This window comes from Gymnodraco acuticeps, unplaced genomic scaffold, assembly GCF_902827175.1.
Source record: "Gymnodraco acuticeps unplaced genomic scaffold, fGymAcu1.1, whole genome shotgun sequence".
NCBI classification, from domain to species: domain Eukaryota; kingdom Metazoa; phylum Chordata; class Actinopteri; order Perciformes; family Bathydraconidae; genus Gymnodraco; species Gymnodraco acuticeps.
Window position 1 is genome coordinate 1,181,292 of NW_022992289.1, and position 19,133 is coordinate 1,200,424.

Sequence of the window (19,133 nt, forward strand, 5' to 3'; positions counted from 1 at the left end):
CTGTATAACTCATCACTAACTCATATTTCAGTTTATATTTAACATTTCTCCCTGTGATTTTAGCTGGCCCTCTGGATCCTTTAAAACACTCATTTTTTGTACTTAAACTTTGAAATGTAAATTGGTCTTTCCTCTGGGAGCGGATGAAACGCCGAAAGGTTTGTGTGCTCTGCATCTACTTCACATTTTCTGCGAGGCATCATCAATCTTGACAGATCCCTTTTAATGTAACTGCTTTATTTGTTATACTTCTATGTTAGCTTTATGTGGCTTCCAGTTATAATATTTAAACTTTATTGCAATTCCCCCCTCGACATGGTCTTCTCTTAAGTGTACATGTCCCAAAACTAACTCATGCAATAACAGTACATTATGTTGCTACTGGCGACTAAATACTCTGTAACGGCCCGTCCACACTACAGCTTCGACAGCTTCAAAAACGGTTTCCGACGCCTCTGCCCATTCACTTTGAATGGGGTGACGTCACTTTTCGCCGAACTGCATTGTGGGAAGCAGAGCGGAGCTTTCCTGGCGTTTCAGGCTGCAAAAGTTGAGCAATGTTCAACTTTTGAAGCTTCTGAAGCTTTCGGTGGAAGCGTCAGCCAATCAAATCACATGCCAGTACAAGCTCTAGCCAATCAAACCGCTGCTTGTGTGTCAGGGGCGGGAGATTCATGTGATTGGTTATTGGTCGAGCTTCAGACACGCCCAGCTCCAAGCTTTTTTTGAAGCTGTAGTGTGGACGGGCCGTTAGACTGTCATTTCAATTAGACACAATATTCTCATTGTGTAAGACTGTTCGGCCTTCCTGCATTATATTTTCCAATTTGCATGCTGTAATATAGTTTCCTGCTGTTGCACTGATTTAATAAAAACTTGCTGTAACTCCTACCTCCCACCAAAGACCTCATGGGTTATAAACTAATTAGCTTTATTGTGTTATCCTTTATATATGCCTTGTGTAATCATCTACAAACTTGAAACACCGCAGCTTCATGAAGTAGAATCAATAGGTTGTCAAACTCATTTAGCCAGCAGAAGTAAATCTATCCTTAAAGCAATGCTAATCAGTATTTTTCATATTAAAATTGCAATGGCAATGTATATTATACGCTTTCTGCTCAGCATCATACAGCTGACAGACACAGTTACTCAGGCGGGTGAACATAAAGGAATTTAGCAGCTAAAGAGCCAAACATTTCAACAGAGTTGGTGGAATCTAAAGCAGAACTAAAAGGAAAATTACTTTTGGTTTTAGATGAATTCAGAGGCCAGAAACATGACTCAAAATACAGGCTAATGTTGGTCAATATCTGCTGGATGTTCAAATAAACTGCCATATCAACTTGACTATGTCAGACATTGTGCCCACGTGGCCAAAAAACTACGGGTACTGCTTTGAAATGAAGAACAACACATCTCAAAAGGCTGTAGCTACTGGACCTCAGAACAATATGACATTCAGCATGGCTGATTTAACTATAACCTGCCAAACCAAGCAAGCAATAAGTGAACTGGAGAACTACCAACTACTACATTTAATTTAATTTATTTTTGATGCAATTTATCATAGTTTTAATACATAGCATGAAACTGCTATTTGGCTTTCCACTATTAGATTAAATAAATATCATTCAGTTAAATCAAGTAGCGTTCAATACCTACATTTCAAGCTATAGGCCTATATAGACAGTGGTGGAAGAAGTATTATGCTTTACTTGAGTAAAAGTACCAATACTTACAAATAATATTATGGTCCAAATACTTAATTGCAAGTAAAAGTCATGCATTCAAAATCGTACTTAAGTAAAAGTATTATCATTCCTTAAAAGTACAAATTGTGCAGAAAATGGCCTTGTGTGTATATAATTATATTGATATAGTATATGTGACATTTCTAGATAATATTGTTGCATTTTACTGTCGTAGACAAACAAAGTTTTTGATTGACTTTGTATGTACACTTTTCACAGTTCCACTCTGAAACATACTACTTTCTACACACAAAAACCGGAAGTGTTCAATTGAACGGCGATTATCGACACATACCTGTTCTCATTAACTCCCCGGTTAACTTCGCCGTCTGTTTGGGTAGCTATGTTGGTACAGTTGTAACTTATTATCATGCTGCTTTAATGTTTAATAATCCCTTTAGAAAGAAGCTTGAAATCCGGAAAGTCTGTTTCTGACCAGGTACGTTTCCGTTACCATCGCCGCAGAAAACGCGAAGGGGAAAAACGTCTCTTACAAACTAGCCGTTAGCCATTTTTTCACGGAGAACAGCACCATATGACATATGTTTTTTTGTTACCAGAGGTTTGGTTTATCACAATATCCAGAGGCTGGTGAGCTCAGAGGAGTTTAATCCCAAAAAAGCAGACTTTTAAATTCGTGTTGTTGAAGAAAAAAACACCTCGCCCATGGTTACCGGAGTGGACGTTACTTTCCAACCACTTACACGTGACAACAACAGTACTTGACAAACAACCAATCAGAATGCAGCTCAGCAACGGACAATTAGCTCTGAGCATGCGCAATGCTTTCTCTAAGCATAGGCCACTTGACGTTGTGCGTCTTATCGAGCACAGCCCATTTAAAACACCATTACAAATTATTATCATATTAGTATCATGTTATTATTATCTTTCACAATCACAAAAGTTAATATAACTCGAAAAAACGTTGTATACAGTATGAAATACAACAATATAGACAACTTATTGAGCATTCTACCAAGCCAAAACCTTCTGATGATTGATATGCAAATGTTAATATTGTGTGAAGTGCTAAATCCTTTTTTTCAAGATTTAATTGACTTACCCTTTGACCCCTAGAATATTTGTAACTGTATGAAAATTGTAAATAAGCAATCTGTATGTAAAAAACCACCTGTATGTAAATTGTAAATAAGCCATCTGTATGTCAAATAGGTCTTATATGTCTTAAATGACATGATGAATTGGAAATGGGGGACCCTGATGTAAACAAGACGAAAGTCTTTCTCTGGTCTGCATCCCCTTAACAATTGTATGTTTTGAGCTGTACTGTACTGTACCCAATATACAAGCTGTTAATACACTTTCCAATCAATCAATGTACCTGTCTATTGTTTTGGCCAAAATGTTGAATAATTATAAATAAAAGTAGAAACCAAGTATTTTTACGTCATGTATTATGGCCTTAATAAATGCACGTGGCGACTGTGGCTGCGAGGGAGTGCGGTCGTCTTTCAACCAGATGGTTGTGGGTTCGATCCCAGCCCATGCAGTCAACATGTCGATGTATCCTTGGGCAAGATAAAGCGCTATATAAGTACAGTCCATTTACGTGGCCCCTCTCTTTACACTCACGCACATTAAAATGTAGTTTTTTCTAAATCATATTTTTTTGTGAAGGCTGTTTTGGACTTCACATGTAATGTAGTCATTGTAACATGTACTTTAATAAAGGATCTGGATACTTAATCCACTACTGTCCAGCAACTCATTAAAGCAGAAAGAAAAATGGGTTTGCGTGCAACTAAATATGGAACCTAAACCAAAGAGGCTGAATACTCACATGCACATGTCATTAATGCATTGTTTCAATATAACGTATTTTGAGAAAAACCCCAAGCAAGGATCTGGAGTTTATAATGATCATGTAGATAAAAATATGTATCATGGAATTATTAAAATCCCACTAATTTACTGGACTCTGTTGAGAAGACATTTTCCTGGAATTGAAATAACTTCTCAAGTAAACAGGATTTAAAAAGACATTTGCCTGCAGTTAATACACACCAGAAACAATGTTGAAACAGTTACGTCTGATACTCACAGCGAGTCCTATTACCCCGCTGTGTCACCCTTGGGTGTTGCAAAAGAGCAGGCACCTCTAAGCCAGGAATAACATTTCTGAAGCAAAACGAGTTCTGCTTATAGGGCAATCACTGTGAATGTCCGTGAAAGGTATGTAGGGAGCGCAGAGGAGAAAAACAAGTGACACATTATTTCATCAGAAAACTATGAACCCAGGCAGCGCTGTCAAAAAGCAGCAGTTGAAACTAGCAGGAGATCGGATGTGACAAATTCATACTGCAGGCTGTTTCTTTTCATGGTACCAAATATTTATGTAAGAGAAAGCAAATTTGTTTCTTGCCTGAGACTAATAACTCCCATATGATGGGACTAGTCTCTAAGTCACTTTGAACCCCTAATGAAATACATTAGGTCATCTGTGTAAACATGAGTTTTTAAGGGGTATTGTGTACTGGGACTTAAATGACCTCTGTCGTCCACCAGAGGGGATTGCATTAATAAGTTCCAAACATTTCTCAAATTGTTATATTTACTCAAAGTAAACAAAAGGCAGATTTTCTCAACAGGTGTTTCCATCGACTGGCAGCAAGTAGTAAGAAGAGGGTGTAACTAGATTACATAATAAAAAGAGCTCTAGTAACTCCATATTTTCCCTAAGAGCTGAATTGGTTTCTTCTACATGTGGTGTTTTTAATTTACCGCCATTTGTGTTTTTCTGTTTAGGGATATGCTTGTTAATGTATTAGCTTTGGGGATAATTCGATTTCTGTCCAAACATTTGATCAAAAGATAAATACGAATGTCATGTTTTTGTGCTCCAATCCCACAGGAGGAAACTGTAAGCCTAGAGCTTTAAGGAATATTTAGAGCATAGTGTTTGTGTTTATAAACCAACTTTTTCAAACTCAGACAAGAAAGAAACAACTTTTTTAAATGTCTCTGTAAAGGTGCAGATTCATAAAGTGCATCAACACAAGCAGACACTAAGAAGAGGCAGACTTTTCATTTCAACACAAGGTCGAATACAGCTTTCTTTCTGAGTTGTCATAATTCATCGCTGCTGAAGGTTATGAGGTTGATAACTCCAGAAATACCTTGAGTTAAGATTATTTTTTGTCATGTAACAGCTTTGACTCAAGGTCCACTTTCTTGCAGGTTTGGGAGCGTTTCACGTTATCACACAGTCTGCAGCAGATTACCAATTTCAAAACTTGAACAAAGCGTTGCATCAAAATGTATGTGCTTATTCAAACTGAGCTTTCTGTGTGTCCTCATCTAACCCTGAATGTATTCAATATTGGCGCATATACATGTAGCTGCCAATAAACTCAATTAAATGTGCCACTGAATGAATTATAAGTCATCTACAACATCACAAGTATCATGGAGAATCAATGGATTCTGTTTTGGGGGTTCATTCTTTCACTATGATGAAAACATATTAAAACTGTTGTTTGTATTTTGAAAAAGCCAGCCTCCTGTATAATTGAAATGCTTTTGTTGTTTCTGAGGTGTGAAATCAATATGAACTATTACGTGAAACAAATCTTGGCTCCTTGTTGTCTTTCGCTCCTATGGCTCCATCTGAGCACATGAACAATCAATCTGTTGTAATACATAATCACTCAGTATTGATCAACATCCTGATCAACCTCCAAAAGGCATTGACGAAATGGTGTATTTTACGGAGCAGCACACATCTTTTTTATTACCCTTTAATTGCCACATATAATTAAATGAGGTATATGATGAAATTAATGTGACTCAGCACTCTACACCTCTGTGCAATGGGAGCACTGGCAAGGCCGGATTAGTACGGCACTGAGCGCTCATGGCCCCCCCCCCCAACCCACGTACCAACAAGTAACACCACGCCTACCTAATCATACCAACATGACCAATATTTAGAATTTTCAGTCAATCTGGCATGTCAAATCGCACACCCATTTGTCAAAAGCAGGGACTCAGCCACATAGTTCAACCAAAGTAGGTCTAGCCTTTTGCCCTTTTAGTAAAAAATCACAAGACAAAGATACAATGGATAAGATCCCAAGACAGTGTATGGCTCAGGAATACCTAGGTAATATCACTCAAAACCTCAGAGCAGCACCCCACTTAATGCCAAAATATGACTGGCTGGCTGTACAAGTACACAAGGAGTTGTATTAGTTACGAACGTGCCGGGCAGCGCGGTCCCGTGGGTTAGAGGCGCGTTCATAATGCTGAGGGAAATAACTCTCAGAATAATGTTATTAGCACATTTTACAACTTGAGGACCGAATGTTTTTAATAAGGGCTATACAAACGTTCATACTGGGTAGTTTAAAAAAAATTATCCAACGATTTACAGACCACTCTTTCCCGATGTAAATCAATGGGAAAAAGTGTTTCCGGGCCCAGCAACCAAACGGAGGTGTAGTACTGCCGTTTGGCCACAACGAATATTCTCATCAGAGTCTGGCGCACTTCCTGGGGGCTTGAGTGAGACCTTCAGTACAGAGACGGTTTAGAAAATATATTAATTTGACCCTATAGAAAAGCTGTGTTATTTATGGCGAAGAGTGAGTGTAATTTAAAACAATGTATGATGAGTGAGGTTGTGAAAATAAAAAATAAATTGTCATCTTGTCACTGAGGGCCCTCTTTGCTCAAGGGCCCCTGGGAGTAAAGCAGCTCCGTGTCAGTGATACCATGAGACTAATGATTAAAACAAGCCTCCTCATCTGTTTGGCTTCCAGAAAGCCAGATTTCCACCCCCTGCGCAGCACTTTTCATTCCAGCAACATCACATAAATCAATGCTCTGCAGAAGAGGAGTGGAAACGAGGAGTCCCAGAAGTAATAAGGGGGGGAAATATCCCATTTGGGTAAGAGTTCACTACAGTATGGAGAAGCATATATATTAATGGTCTTCCTTAACTCCTTATTGCACAATCAAAACAAGTTATTGTGAAATTATTGGTACAATTAGACTTAGTAATAACATTTGTAGAACTAGTTTCCGCTATTTAGGGAAGTTTTTCTTCATGTATCCTAAACCTTTTCAATGTTAGTGGTTGTAAAGTTGTTGAAAAATCCACCAAACAATGCTTCATGTTTCAGCTGGAGTGACTTTACGGGCAGTTGCCAACATTTACAGTGATGTAGCTTAATACTTATTCATTTGTTCCTTCAAGCTCATTGTTAAAAGAGGAAAAAGCTGATTTTTAGGTGATAAACTGAGCAGTAGGCTACACTGAATCTGCATTAAAACGTGTCTCTGAAAACATGTTTATCTAAAACACAACATACATCATGTGGTAACGTGTCGTTGTCACTTTAAATCACCATGACAACGTGGTTTCCACAACTTAAATACATGAACGTATAACTTATTATACATTTAAAACACATTATAAGTATAGTTAGATCACTTTAAAATTCTTACCGTGTTGGGTCCACTTATAGTTCACACAGCTCGCGGTCTGTGCCTCGCGCTCGCTGCTCGCGGGTTGTGCTTCCCACTGTCTCTGTACGCTCTGCAGCGCGAGCCCCTCTGCATGTGGTATTGCTATGCGCACATGCACGCTCGCGCAGGACCACTTTTTGTGTGTCTTGAGTGAATTTAGTTAATGAAAATGTTTCTTTTATCGTGTATCTACTTATTTATTGTACGTTGGTTTGTTTGCTATTTTTGGGTTTCTGTTAACTGAGTGAGATTCTATGTAAGAAAAAATACTATGTGACCCCAAATAAAGAATACAAAAAACAGACAAAGCAAAACATATTTGGTAGTATGCAAAGCTCAGTAATCTAATCACTCACTTCATTTAAGTAGCCTCAGGTACAGACGCTGATAAAAATGAAAACCTAAATTCATAAAAGAAATTAACATAAACTGGAAATTACTTGCTAAAGATTCAATTGAGACCAATTTGAAAGCGTTTTTTCCTTTATTTTGGGTTTATTCCGTTTTTTATATTGAAAGCATTTGATTAAATAAGGTTTTGTCCATGGTCATTTGTGATTTTGACTTTAATATAACACAGTGGTTCCCAGCCTATACAGGTAAATCTAAGGGATTTCAAAAATAATAATCAGACGGGAAAATAGGAAAATAAAGAAACAAAATAACCTTGATATAAAATAATTTGATTAGGAAACTTTTCCTATTGATCACAACGAGACGTGCAACCTCCGACGAGGGGTGCTGAGCCAATGTTGATTGATTCTAAAGAGTTACAAGCAACACAGTTTAGAGATAGGAAGAAAGAAAAGGTTATGAAGATCTGTTACACAGGTGGGAAGTAACTAAGTACATTTACTCAAGTACTTTACTTAAGTACAATTTTGAGGGACTTGCACTTGCAATTTCATACGTTTGACTTTTACTCCAATTCAGAGATTGAGTACTCCATTACATTTATTTTGTAACTTCTATGAAATGTGAAATACAAAGTCATTACAACTAGCTGCACCTTTACCAGCTTTGATAACACTTTAATGATCAATCATTATAAAACATATCATATATATTATTCTGAAATGGACCAATCTGCATAATGATCCTTTTTGCTTTTAGTACTTTAAGTATATTTTGATGCCAATACTTTTACTTGAGTAACCTCTTAATTGCAGGACTTTTACTTGTAACAGAGTATTCCTACACTCTGGTACTTTATACTCAAGTACAAGATCTGAGTACTTCTCCCACCCCTGCTGTTACACACCTGCACACTAGATGTCCTCAGCGAGTTTCCTGCCTGTGTTGCTCACCTGACTTCCTTTAACATTTCCAGCCTGCACAGCTATTACTGATAGAGATATTTACGGCAGCATTTACCATTGTAGTTGCAAAGTTTTCTAAATTTGTTTAGTTTGTTTTAAAAATGTTGACAAGCCAAACACACAACTGGCATTGTATATGAAGGTCCTGCACACCAACAGATGTTTTCAATTACTCTTGGTAATTAGAGCTCAGGCGAGGTTTACAAATTGATTTCATGGCCACTCAAGAGTTTATGAAACATCACTGTTCAGCTCTCGTTTGGTAAATGTGAAGTGTATCACAAAATCTTCTGTCTCCATTTATTCAGTGTCATAACAGCGGCACCTTCTGGCTGTCTGTGGTAACACATCTGTGATTTGTTCCTTTCCAAATGTACAATAATATAAATGCAGCATAATTTGATTTTTTCATAAAGCTTGCAGGTTTTTGAACATGAATGGGATTAAAAAATAAATAAAAAATGGACCAAATCAACCACTGTTACCCTCCAATTATTGTCATGGTAAACACCACTAGATTTGATATTATATTCGACCCTTCATCTATTAAAAAAATCAGTTAAGTGAGTTTACTAATCCACAGTCTACGAAATATACAGTTTCCCCCTCAGCAATTTTCACCTTAGTTTATTTGGAAAAAATAAAATACAGAAAACGATTTAAATTTTAATATTTTATTGCAATTTATTCCTTTACAGTTAAACTGAATAGTATAAAAAAAACTGACATTAACATACAGACACACAAGGTCAAACAAACTCACTGATGATGACAACCAAAACACATTGAACTTAATAAAAACGGTCTTTCGTAGCTGAATTGTTGTCCTCTTGCGTTAAGACATGTCCGTCGAGCTGTCGTCTCTGAGAACATTTACAGTCCGTGTTTCCTTCTTCTCCCGGAGACAATACCGACGCAGTAAAAACAGACTGGATCTACAGCTAGTTATTTCCTGTTACAGCAACACTGGACAAAATAAACAAAATCGACTTTGGGACAACAGAGTGTGTGTGCACCATGCTTGTGTGTGTGTGCACCGTTTGCATTTCATATCTACAACATGAGTGTTAAAACAGGAGTCCGAGTTCCTATGCTTCAGTGGAAAGTGAGGTCCGCGCCTACGAGTCATCTTCACCGTTCACACTGTCGCCATCATCATCTTCAATGTGCTCGCCTTCCTCTTCCTCATCATCGTCATCCCTCTCTTGACTCTTCACCTGCAGGTCGAAAGAACATTTAGGGATGAGATTTGATACACTTTTAACAGAATTATTGGGGCATGTATTTTAAATATGCAACTGTCAGGGACAAATTCAGGGCCATAACACGGCAATCATATGCAAATCTTTATATCAAAAAGGGTAAAGGTTTTATAAAGTGTTCGTGGAGAGATTTCTTTAGGATTACAGAATTATACTGCTTTGCTAATATTGTTGTTGAAAAGTAGCTTGAGCTGCAAAAGCCAACAATACAGTGGCAGCAACTTGCAATCACAAGGCATACCATTTTTTTGTCCATTTTACTCTCAACAGGACCATAACTTAGAAAATGAACATTATACTATATTGAAGAAGACTTGAAACTAGCGATTGAGATTTAAAACTCATTAGTAAAATGTTTACCGGGGTAACAAATGAATTAAGCGGTAGGATCATTTTCTCATTGCCTTCACAATCACAGAAAACCTGCATTTTATGTATGAAATGCATCTGTAGCTTTGCAAAAAGAAACAATGGCACTCGCACCTCTTCCTCCTCCAGCATGTCTCCCTCGTCGTCTTCATCCTCGTCAGAGTCGTTTATGTCCTGGATGTCCCCCTTCCTCTTCAGCCCGTCCACCTTCTTGCTGCTCGGGTGTGGCGGTGAAGTGACCTCGCCTGGCTCCGTTTTCATACTCTTAGCTTCAGACGGAAATTCAAACAGTCAGAAAAATCGTGGCACTGTGCAAAACCATCTGGTAAACATGCTTTAGTTTGTGACAGTCAGACACGCTCTCCTCCACATTTAAACATACTGTGTTTCCTCTGCATACCCGACTTCTTGCCGTGGTCCTTATCCATGCTGTCCAGGCTCACCAGCAGGTCGTCCACTTTGCTTTTGATTTGAGACAACTCCCGTTTGATGGTCTGCAGCTCGTCCACTTTCACTGCAGAGAGAACGAGTACGACGGTTAGAAAAATGTCTCTGTGAGACACTCGGAGTCATATACCTTCTCATCAACGACACATTTAAAACCAGCTAAAATGATTTGTTTGACTGTAGGGCTGTAACTGTTACCCAAATCAAACTAGAAAGTCAATTAAAAGTTATTTTTCACTCTTGGTTGATCTTGACAACTTCACAGATCCCAAGGCCAAGTTTTAAGAATGGCATGTTTTATCAGACAATATATTTTACACACAGTAATATGATGGTAGGGTCCAGCAGAAAATCCTCACATTGAGGTGCTGTAATTAGAACATTTTGGCCCTTTTGTCTAACGACTAAACAGTTATTTTGAATATCAAAATGGTTGTTGGTACATTTTCTGTCAATCGACGAAGTTTCAGCTCTAAATCTTATATTTTCTCAAGTGTCAAGTGTTTGATTAGCAAATACATGAAAAAGCAGCTACATTTTAGAGATTGAAATAAGCTAAAATTTGAGATTTTGTTAATAAATTATGATTGACTTAATTCAGCCTTTACCTGGCATCCCCACACCTAGTAATTAATTTAAATATGTAATAATACATTTGAAATATTTAAGCCTGTATCCTGGTACTTCAAACTTTAGGCATTAAAGCATTTTTCAGGAGATGAAAACATGTTTGTAGGATTTTCATTTCTCCCAAGTAAAAGGACTTCATAAACAACGTCTGTGCAGCACCCTGCAGAGACTGATAAGGCTCCAGATGATCTCACTTGTTCTGGACGAGGATGTCCTCTGGCTGCTCTTGGAGGAAGAGGAGAAGCTGCTCTTCGTCCGCCGGCTGCTTCCTCCGCTCAGGCTGACCCGCGGACGCTTAGACGGGATCACGGCCCGCGACAAGGGGGGGGGAGGAGCGGGAACACGGGACGGGTACGAGTACATTCTGCATCAAACACAGCACAATGTCAAAGTCAGCTTTGTTGTCAATCTTCCAGTTTGTGTGTACAGACAGAAATCGAAATACCGTTTCCCATAATCCCGAATATAAAAACATTGTATTTAAAAAATATGTGTGCAAATATGTATATATATGTACCAGTTATGTGCACATAACTGGGACGCAGGGATGCATGCGCGGCAAAAATCTGAATTGCGTAACGTCACTTGTGTCACTACGCGCCTTTGCGTACCTCAAAACAAAACACATATTTCGTCTACACGTGTTCCTTGTCAACAGTCAATGGAGTAAACTACTAGACATGTAAAAAAAAACAAAGACATTAAGCAGCTACGTTGCCGTTTCTCTCCCTGCAAAAACTCTTCGGACTTTCTATGACTGACTGAACTGGTGCTGGCGGCGCCGCGCAGGACATAACCGACGGACCTGTGAAGCTTACAGGAGGCAGAGGCTTAGATCACCGGACAACAGAGTTGGTCGCTGTGTGCACAGACGGGGTTAACGTCGGTATGAACAGCAGAATTGTGCCAAAACTCCGCCAACTGGCTGCAGTGGGAGACTCCCCTGAGCACACTCTGTGCCCCGCGCACGTTCACGCTCTGTGGTCAAGCTGCTGCAGTTTGATTTAAACCAAAGTGCAGTAAAACACACAGTTGCAAACTTCCTCAGGGTGTTAATGGAAGAGTTTGAAATCAGACAGAGGTGGAAGAAGTACTCAGATCTTGCACTTGAGTCAAAGTAGAAGTACAGAGTGTTACTCTGTTACAGTAAAAGTCCTGCATTCAAAATGTTACTCAAGTAAAATTAGAAAAGTATTATCATCAAAATATAGTTAAAGTACCAAAAGTAAAAGTAGTCGCTGTGCAGATTGGTCCATTTCAGAATAATATATACGATAAGTTTTGTAATGATTGATCATTAAAGTGTTCTCAAAGCTGGTAAAGGTGCAGCTAGTTTTACAAATTAGATCAAAGTCAAGTAAAGTACAAATATCTCAAAATTGTACTTAAGTAGAGTACTTGAAGAAGTGTACTTAGTAACTTCCCACATCTGAAATCAGATATGACTTCAAGTCATGTGATAATTTCTTAGTATTTGATCCTTCAACTTGGCCTCAAGAAATGCAAGGACTTCACAGTTTTGGCAACAAGTTTTGGAGAAAGCAAATCGGAGGCTTAAAAAGAGACCGGGAGGTGCATCTTCATCATCTTCATCATCTTCATCATCTAGCATGCAAGAAGTGTAAATAGAGGACAGTGAAGGAGACACTGAGGAGGACCAGGCTTCGTGTGGGGTGAGTACCAAACACTGTCTCCTGGTACTCATCTGAGTAACTCACTCAAAAAGTTATGTGCACCGCTGTGTATATACAGTCAAAGACACATGTTTACAATGTGGTGGAAATGAACCGTTTCATTCAAGGAGTATAAACAGTAGTTGGTGAATGTGTCATCTGCTCGTCTATTAAGTGTTACTTTCAGGGCTGTTTCAAACACAGCTCATTGTTTCAGACAAAACTGGACTAGAGTTCTTTGTGGTGGAAATATACCAATTATATTCAACAAGGTATTGACTAATTGATAGATGTATCCCCTACTGTAACATTCTGGAAGTTAAAAGCGTTACTTTCATTGATAAACATACTTTCTTATTAACATATTTGCAGCATGTATTAGAGTGAGAGGAAGAACATCAGGAGAAACAGAAAATACTAGCCTATGAGTGAGAGACAAAAAAGGTCATTTTTCATTCCGTTTCGTCATAAAATGACAAAGGGATATGTTGAACTCACCTGTCGTAATAATCTCTCTGAAAGTCATAGTCGAGTTCGAAGGAGGAACTACTGTTGAGACAGGAAAACAAGAAGAGTCCGTTTAAGGGAAACAGAGAGACGCTGAAGTTGTGTCAAGTCAGCTGAACTTTTATATGTATACTTCCCCGTCTTAGCCATCCTCCCTAGCGGTATTTTTCTAGAAAAACCGTGGATAAACTGAAGTATCATAGTGACACCTGTACATGTCCCCAGCTGAGCACTTGGTAGTCTTTGTACCTGTGTGGTTTGGGTTCTCCGGCCAGGTTGATGTCTGAGGAAAGAAAACAGAAAAAAGCTAAATTAGTTCTCTGCAACCGACAGTTTACAATATCAGACCATTTAAAAAAAAGATTTAAAGAAAATAACAATACTGTAGGAGATGGCTTGTAATTAGAAATCAAGCTTGTACAAATATTTTGATTGTCAAGATTGTGGATTATTCACTGACAGATGAAGTAGATTCACAAATGTATTACGCAATTGCTGTTTTTCATGATTTAAAGCAGACTTTCTTTTGTCTAATAACTGAGTCTTTCACATTGCAGGAGATCAAAAATATATATATACACACACAACTGTCAAGTATGTCGTTTGTTTACATTTGTATTCATCTCTTTGTTTTGTGAGGTACATTTACTTCCTCACGCTCTAAAACTTTAAATGAAGGGCTTTGCTTTACGTGGTGACAAGCAACGTCCTGAAAACTGCTTTAAATAAAACAGCTTTATCTTAGAACAGGGGTCAGCAACCCCTGGCACTCGTGCCACCATTGGCACGAGGCAGCGTAACCAGTGGCACACTAGGAATAAGAGGGCAAAATATTTTATTTTAGGATCCTGAACGAGACCACCCGCCAGAGTGTGTCTCCCCGTTATAGAAGGAAGCCATGCACGCAACGCAGCCCCGCTCTCTTTAGCTCCAGTCGACTTGCTGCTGCTTTCCTCCGTGGTGAAACGATCAGAGGTGAAGTGCTGCCGGAGCACGCCCGCACTTCACACATTGCAGTACCCATAAGGAGCTGTACAAATGCCGCAGTTTCTGCGTGGCTGTGTCTTTAGTTGAAAGCCCAGTGGCGATCTGCTCATCTCTCATCGAAAATAATATGCTACACAGGGGCGGACTGGCCGTCTGTGTGTTCTGGAGAATCACAGAACGGACGGTCGTCATTATTGTTATTATGCCGTTTAAACCAATTCTTTAAATTTGTTCAAACCACATCATGTAAGTAGCGCTGACGAGGTGAAACGGTTCACACACTGCTTCCCCGCAGCGAGGCTCCCCCCCGCCCCCCCCCGTTGACAGTTCACGATCGTCGGCACACTGACCACATTTTTTTTTCTTTTTTAGAAAATGGCACTTTATATCAAAAATGTTGCCGACCCCTGCCTTAGAATATGTCTATTGAATGACCTATGCAATACGTTTAAAAACTATGTGGCACTTTGCTGCCTGTCATCACTTTTCTCGCCCACCTTTCCTACTCTACTTTCATTAAAGCAAAAAAAACAGCTCAAAACAATCCTAACACAATTGGATCCTCACCGAGAACTTGTCCTACGATCATCCTCCCGTCCTCTCCATCGACAGCAGAGCGCGCCGTCCTCTCGTTGAGAAACTGGACGAAGGCGTATCCCTTGTGCACTGAGCAGCCAACGATCTTGCCGTATTTGGCGAAGATGGACTCCACGTCGGCCTTGGTGACCAGCAGGGTGTTGAGGTTCCCGATGAACACCCGGGAGTTCAGGGAGCGCTGGTCCGTCTTGTTGGTGACGTTGCTGGCCATGAGGCTGGCGGTGGTGGGGGAGCGACTAAAACGGGAAGAAACACAAAGAGACAGGTCACATGTTTAGTGGCAGGATATTTAATTAATTCCTCTGATATTCTCCTGCTGTCCCCGTGTTAAATACTGGTGAGTCCCTCCCTCAGCTGTGAATCAAGACAATAGTGTAGAATATAATCAAATCTAGTGCAGATAACGAAGGATAAACCCACAGGAAGTTAAGGGGGGGGATATGAGGCTATTTACCCTTTTTGTTTCAACAGGAGAATCCAAAACCTGTCCTAAATTTGGTCTGAAATGTTCCTTGTATAAAGTCTTGCTGCATATTTTCCCCTATCTAATAAACACATTTCTAAGTTTCTCAGTCTAAATATAGATAATTTTCTTATTATGCACCACATTCTGGGACAAACCAACAAAATTAAGCATACAATTGGAGGCCTGAGCGAAGTAAAGCATACACCGACTCAAGTTTTTAGTAATCATATTATCTCCAGAATGACAGACTGAATTTTAGTCCATAACAAAAATTAGCAGCATATTTCCACTGTTTGAAGCGTGTAGCTGCTTTTATCAATGAACTTCATTTAAGTATTTGTATACAAAACAACATTATGCTGCAAAATACAAGATAAAGTATTACAAAAAGAAATCCCTTTCAGGCTGTAGAGAAGGTTGAACATTCGGCTGATTTAAGAGTTAAGGAATGCTACTGGACTTAATATTTAAGGTATTTTAAAGTGAGATGCTGTACTTGTATGGTATCATTTGTACCAATAGTAATGTTTTGAGTTTGATCAGTTTGGGGTTTAGTCAGTGCTAATTGTTGGCGCTTTAATACAGTATTGAAAAAGGGGTGGCAAATGTGTTTATTTCTGGGTATTAGTCAGTTGAAAATGCTGGTGAAGGCAGCGTAAAACTATCCATTTCACTCAGCAGGAGAACATTTAAATGACTAAACTGCAATTCACCATTAAGACCAGTAGAGGACAGCATTTAAAATAAAGAAATGTAATCTGATGTCATGCTCCATAAAAAAGGGGAGAAAAAAAATGCTATGTGCTGCTCTTACCGCAGAACTAAAAGCTCTCAGATTTGTAAATCCCCGATAATAAACTATTTTTTATTTACTGGATTGTCTCTGTAGTCCAGCTCACTCATGATCTAATAAAGAGGCTGTGTTATTATTCTATTAGACGCAAGGAAGGATGAGAGAACCATATAAAGCCCAGAACCGTGTCAAGTGGAGATGGAAAGTGATCCCCGATACAGCAAACATGAAAACATTAGTGTGACCCCCCGGGCTGACAGGGGGTCGAACATTCATCACTCACTCCATAGCGTCTGTGTGCAGTCGTCTGAGGTTTCACACTGAGGGCTGGGATCAGTTTGGGCTGTCACGACCTTCGCCCCTCACGATAAATACTGAGGTGACAGAAAACACACTCAGTCAAGCTGAGCAGGGTTATGATGTACCAAGTCTTACCTGGTTGGAGTGAGATGAGGCAAACAGAAAATCACCTCAAAAAATAAAAGAAAAAAATAGGTATGCGTTTCCAAGAAAATCCCATTACAACAAGCTACTCCGGGACTGAACCCTAACCATAATGCATGTTAACGTGATATATCTATTGCTATTAAGCATGAACTCTGGGAGAATATTATATTTATCCAAGAGTAAGGGAAATCTAAACCTGCTAAACCGAACAAAACCATTACAATCACCAACTTGACTTGAAAAGTCGTAAGGCAGGCCCAACATATCCCATATGTAGAGGAGTTTGTATATTATAAACACAGTAGGTGAAGCCCTTTAAGAGCTGGTGTATACAATGATAAAGGCATATTTTAGAATGTTATCAAAGGCATTTTCATGTTTAAAACATATAAATCAGGTGTCAAATGTACTAATTATCTAGGCCTAGTCAAATACCATCTACTCCTATAATTGATAGTAAAAATATATATACGAGTCCTTATCTAATACTCTTTTAGCATGAAGTAATATCATTGTAAATATTAGACCAGTTAAGAATTACAGACCTCTTTAAAATCGAAAATAAATCACAATAAAAAGTAGCCTACACATAAAATAATAATAGTAAAGAATTCGAGTAGAGAGATTGAGGGGAAATAAGAGATGTAATACATAACTTAAAGCTTTATATTATAGGACCATGCCTTTGGTTTTAATTTAGTAGTATTCCCCCTGAATGTGAACATTTCTCTTGTCTCTTATGAACAGTCTATGGGAGCTTGTGGGTGTTTCTGTGGCCTGGGGGTGAATGTGAAGGCGTGATTTCATTTTGATACACAAACAGCCATAATACTCATTCAGATCAACAAACGTTTAATTAAGTAAATGTGTATTTCTTTTGTAACGACATGCAACAAAACTGAGGCCACCGGAAGACCACTTCCAAAAGCAGAAAAATCTCTCTTGCATCAAAAGAGGAGAAAAAGAAAAAACACTGGAAAAATCTACTCTTGATCCAGAAAATCGAAAACCATCCATCCACCAACAGGCCTCGGTGAAAAACACAAGGCCGGCTAGCCAACCACAACTCGAAAAGCATTTAAAAAAGAGATCAGGCCAGTTCCTCTGCTTGCAAAAAACAAAACCTGCAAAAGAGTGACGAAATCTGCAATGGATCAGGGAGAAGCTGCGACTATAAAAACCAACAAGAGCCTCTTAGCTATGAGCTAGCTTAGCTTAGACAAAACAGTCCCGTCAAGGAAAAATCTTCACAATAAACGCAGGAAAACCAAAGCTACACAATCTTGCGAAAAATGGAAGAAACCGCAGCTAAGATGCATCCAAAAGAGTGGCATTTCTTAAAAAACACAATCAGCGTGTGTGTGTTTTCTTTCAGGGGGAAAAGAGCGAGTTAGCATAGCTAGCTACCTCGCTAGCTAGCCATCACATAACGCTGGTAAAATAGAAAAAGCATCGTTGCAAAAAATCCAAAAAGAAAAGAAAAAGGAAGGAAAAATAAACAAAAATGTCTGGGAACAAAATACTCACCACGACCTTTAGGGTAAAATGTCTTGCTTTCAGTAAAATGCGTGACTACAGGCCGTCCTTTTATGAAGCTCTGAGCAGCTTTCTCTTACCACCGAGCTGTGATGGCGGTGGCGCAGTACTGGGAAAGGATGCTTGTTTTGGATCATAAAACACCCCGGGAAGGCGGGGTCTGTGATTGAGGGAACATTAAAACAGCACCACCCACTCCGGTGTGGCCTGGTGTTTAAAACATACTCACCTGTTGTCTTTGAAAGTCAGTCTTTCTTTCCTACAAATATTTCTGCCTTGATTTCGTCTTTGAATAAGGGTTTAACTTTGTCTGTTTTACATAAGGAAACGGGTATTTAAGTCATAATTGTGAATTATGTTTAAAATGTTATTTTTTTAGATTAATGGCAAATCACAAACACTTTTTTTTCAGTTGTTGTGAATGATGCTGAGGTGATGTCATTCTATGGCTGAATAAAATAGTTGATTGACAGGAAGAAAAAAATAATAGTTGTTATGATCACGTCACTTTTCAAGCATAGATTCCCTGTTTTATGTGCTTTATTGTGAAAATGTGCCCTCTACTTCTGTCTTATTCAAGAGATATCTGAGTGTTTTCTAGGTTTTAGACTGGTGATAAGACCATATTAAATTGCAATCAGCTTTAAATACTTTACTGGCATTGTTCACAAATCGTTTGATTTTATTCAGTATCTAAATTGTTTGTTGCGGTCCTAAAGTCATGGTGTGTTATGTGTACCACCATGATCTGTAGAAAAACTCTGTAATGACATGACTCCACAAACAATTACAATTCAAATGTAATTTAATCATTTAGTATTTCCCTTTAAAAAGTATTTTACAGTCACAGTAC

General features: G+C 38.8%; 2 protein-coding genes across 8 annotated transcripts in view; both read right to left on the reverse strand.

Moving 5' to 3' along the window:
* Positions 1-7,309, reverse strand: part of LOC117540896 (zinc finger protein GLIS1) — a 41,957-nt gene extending 34,648 nt beyond the window's left edge. For 2 of the 5 annotated variants that reach the window (XM_034207845.1, XM_034207842.1), the window contains exon 1: positions 7,227-7,309. The gene's annotated coding sequence lies outside the window, so the exon portion shown is untranslated. Of the gene's footprint in view, positions 1-2,049; positions 2,454-7,226 lie in introns of those variants that run through there. The other 3 variants (XM_034207843.1, XM_034207841.1, XM_034207844.1) reach the window with 2 other exon arrangements.
* Positions 7,310-9,224: 1,915 nt separating this feature from the next.
* On the reverse strand, positions 9,225-18,406 carry LOC117540889 (heterogeneous nuclear ribonucleoprotein C). 3 transcript variants are annotated; one of them, XM_034207833.1, is made up of 9 exons: positions 18,272-18,406; positions 16,581-16,671; positions 15,009-15,274; positions 13,704-13,737; positions 13,446-13,496; positions 11,469-11,638; positions 10,598-10,711; positions 10,312-10,466; positions 9,225-9,783 (listed from the first exon to the last, which is right to left on the reverse strand). In XM_034207833.1, exons 2-9 carry the CDS (start codon positions 16,583-16,585, stop codon positions 9,685-9,687), a joined length of 894 nt encoding a protein of 297 aa, XP_034063724.1. In that variant the 5' UTR covers positions 16,586-16,671; positions 18,272-18,406; the 3' UTR covers positions 9,225-9,684. The 3 variants fall into 3 exon arrangements, with proteins under 3 accessions (XP_034063724.1, XP_034063722.1, XP_034063723.1); XM_034207831.1 differs by having other exon boundaries at positions 10,580-10,711; XM_034207832.1 differs by having other exon boundaries at positions 10,580-10,711; positions 18,278-18,373.
* Between the last annotated feature and the right edge of the window lie 727 nt (positions 18,407-19,133).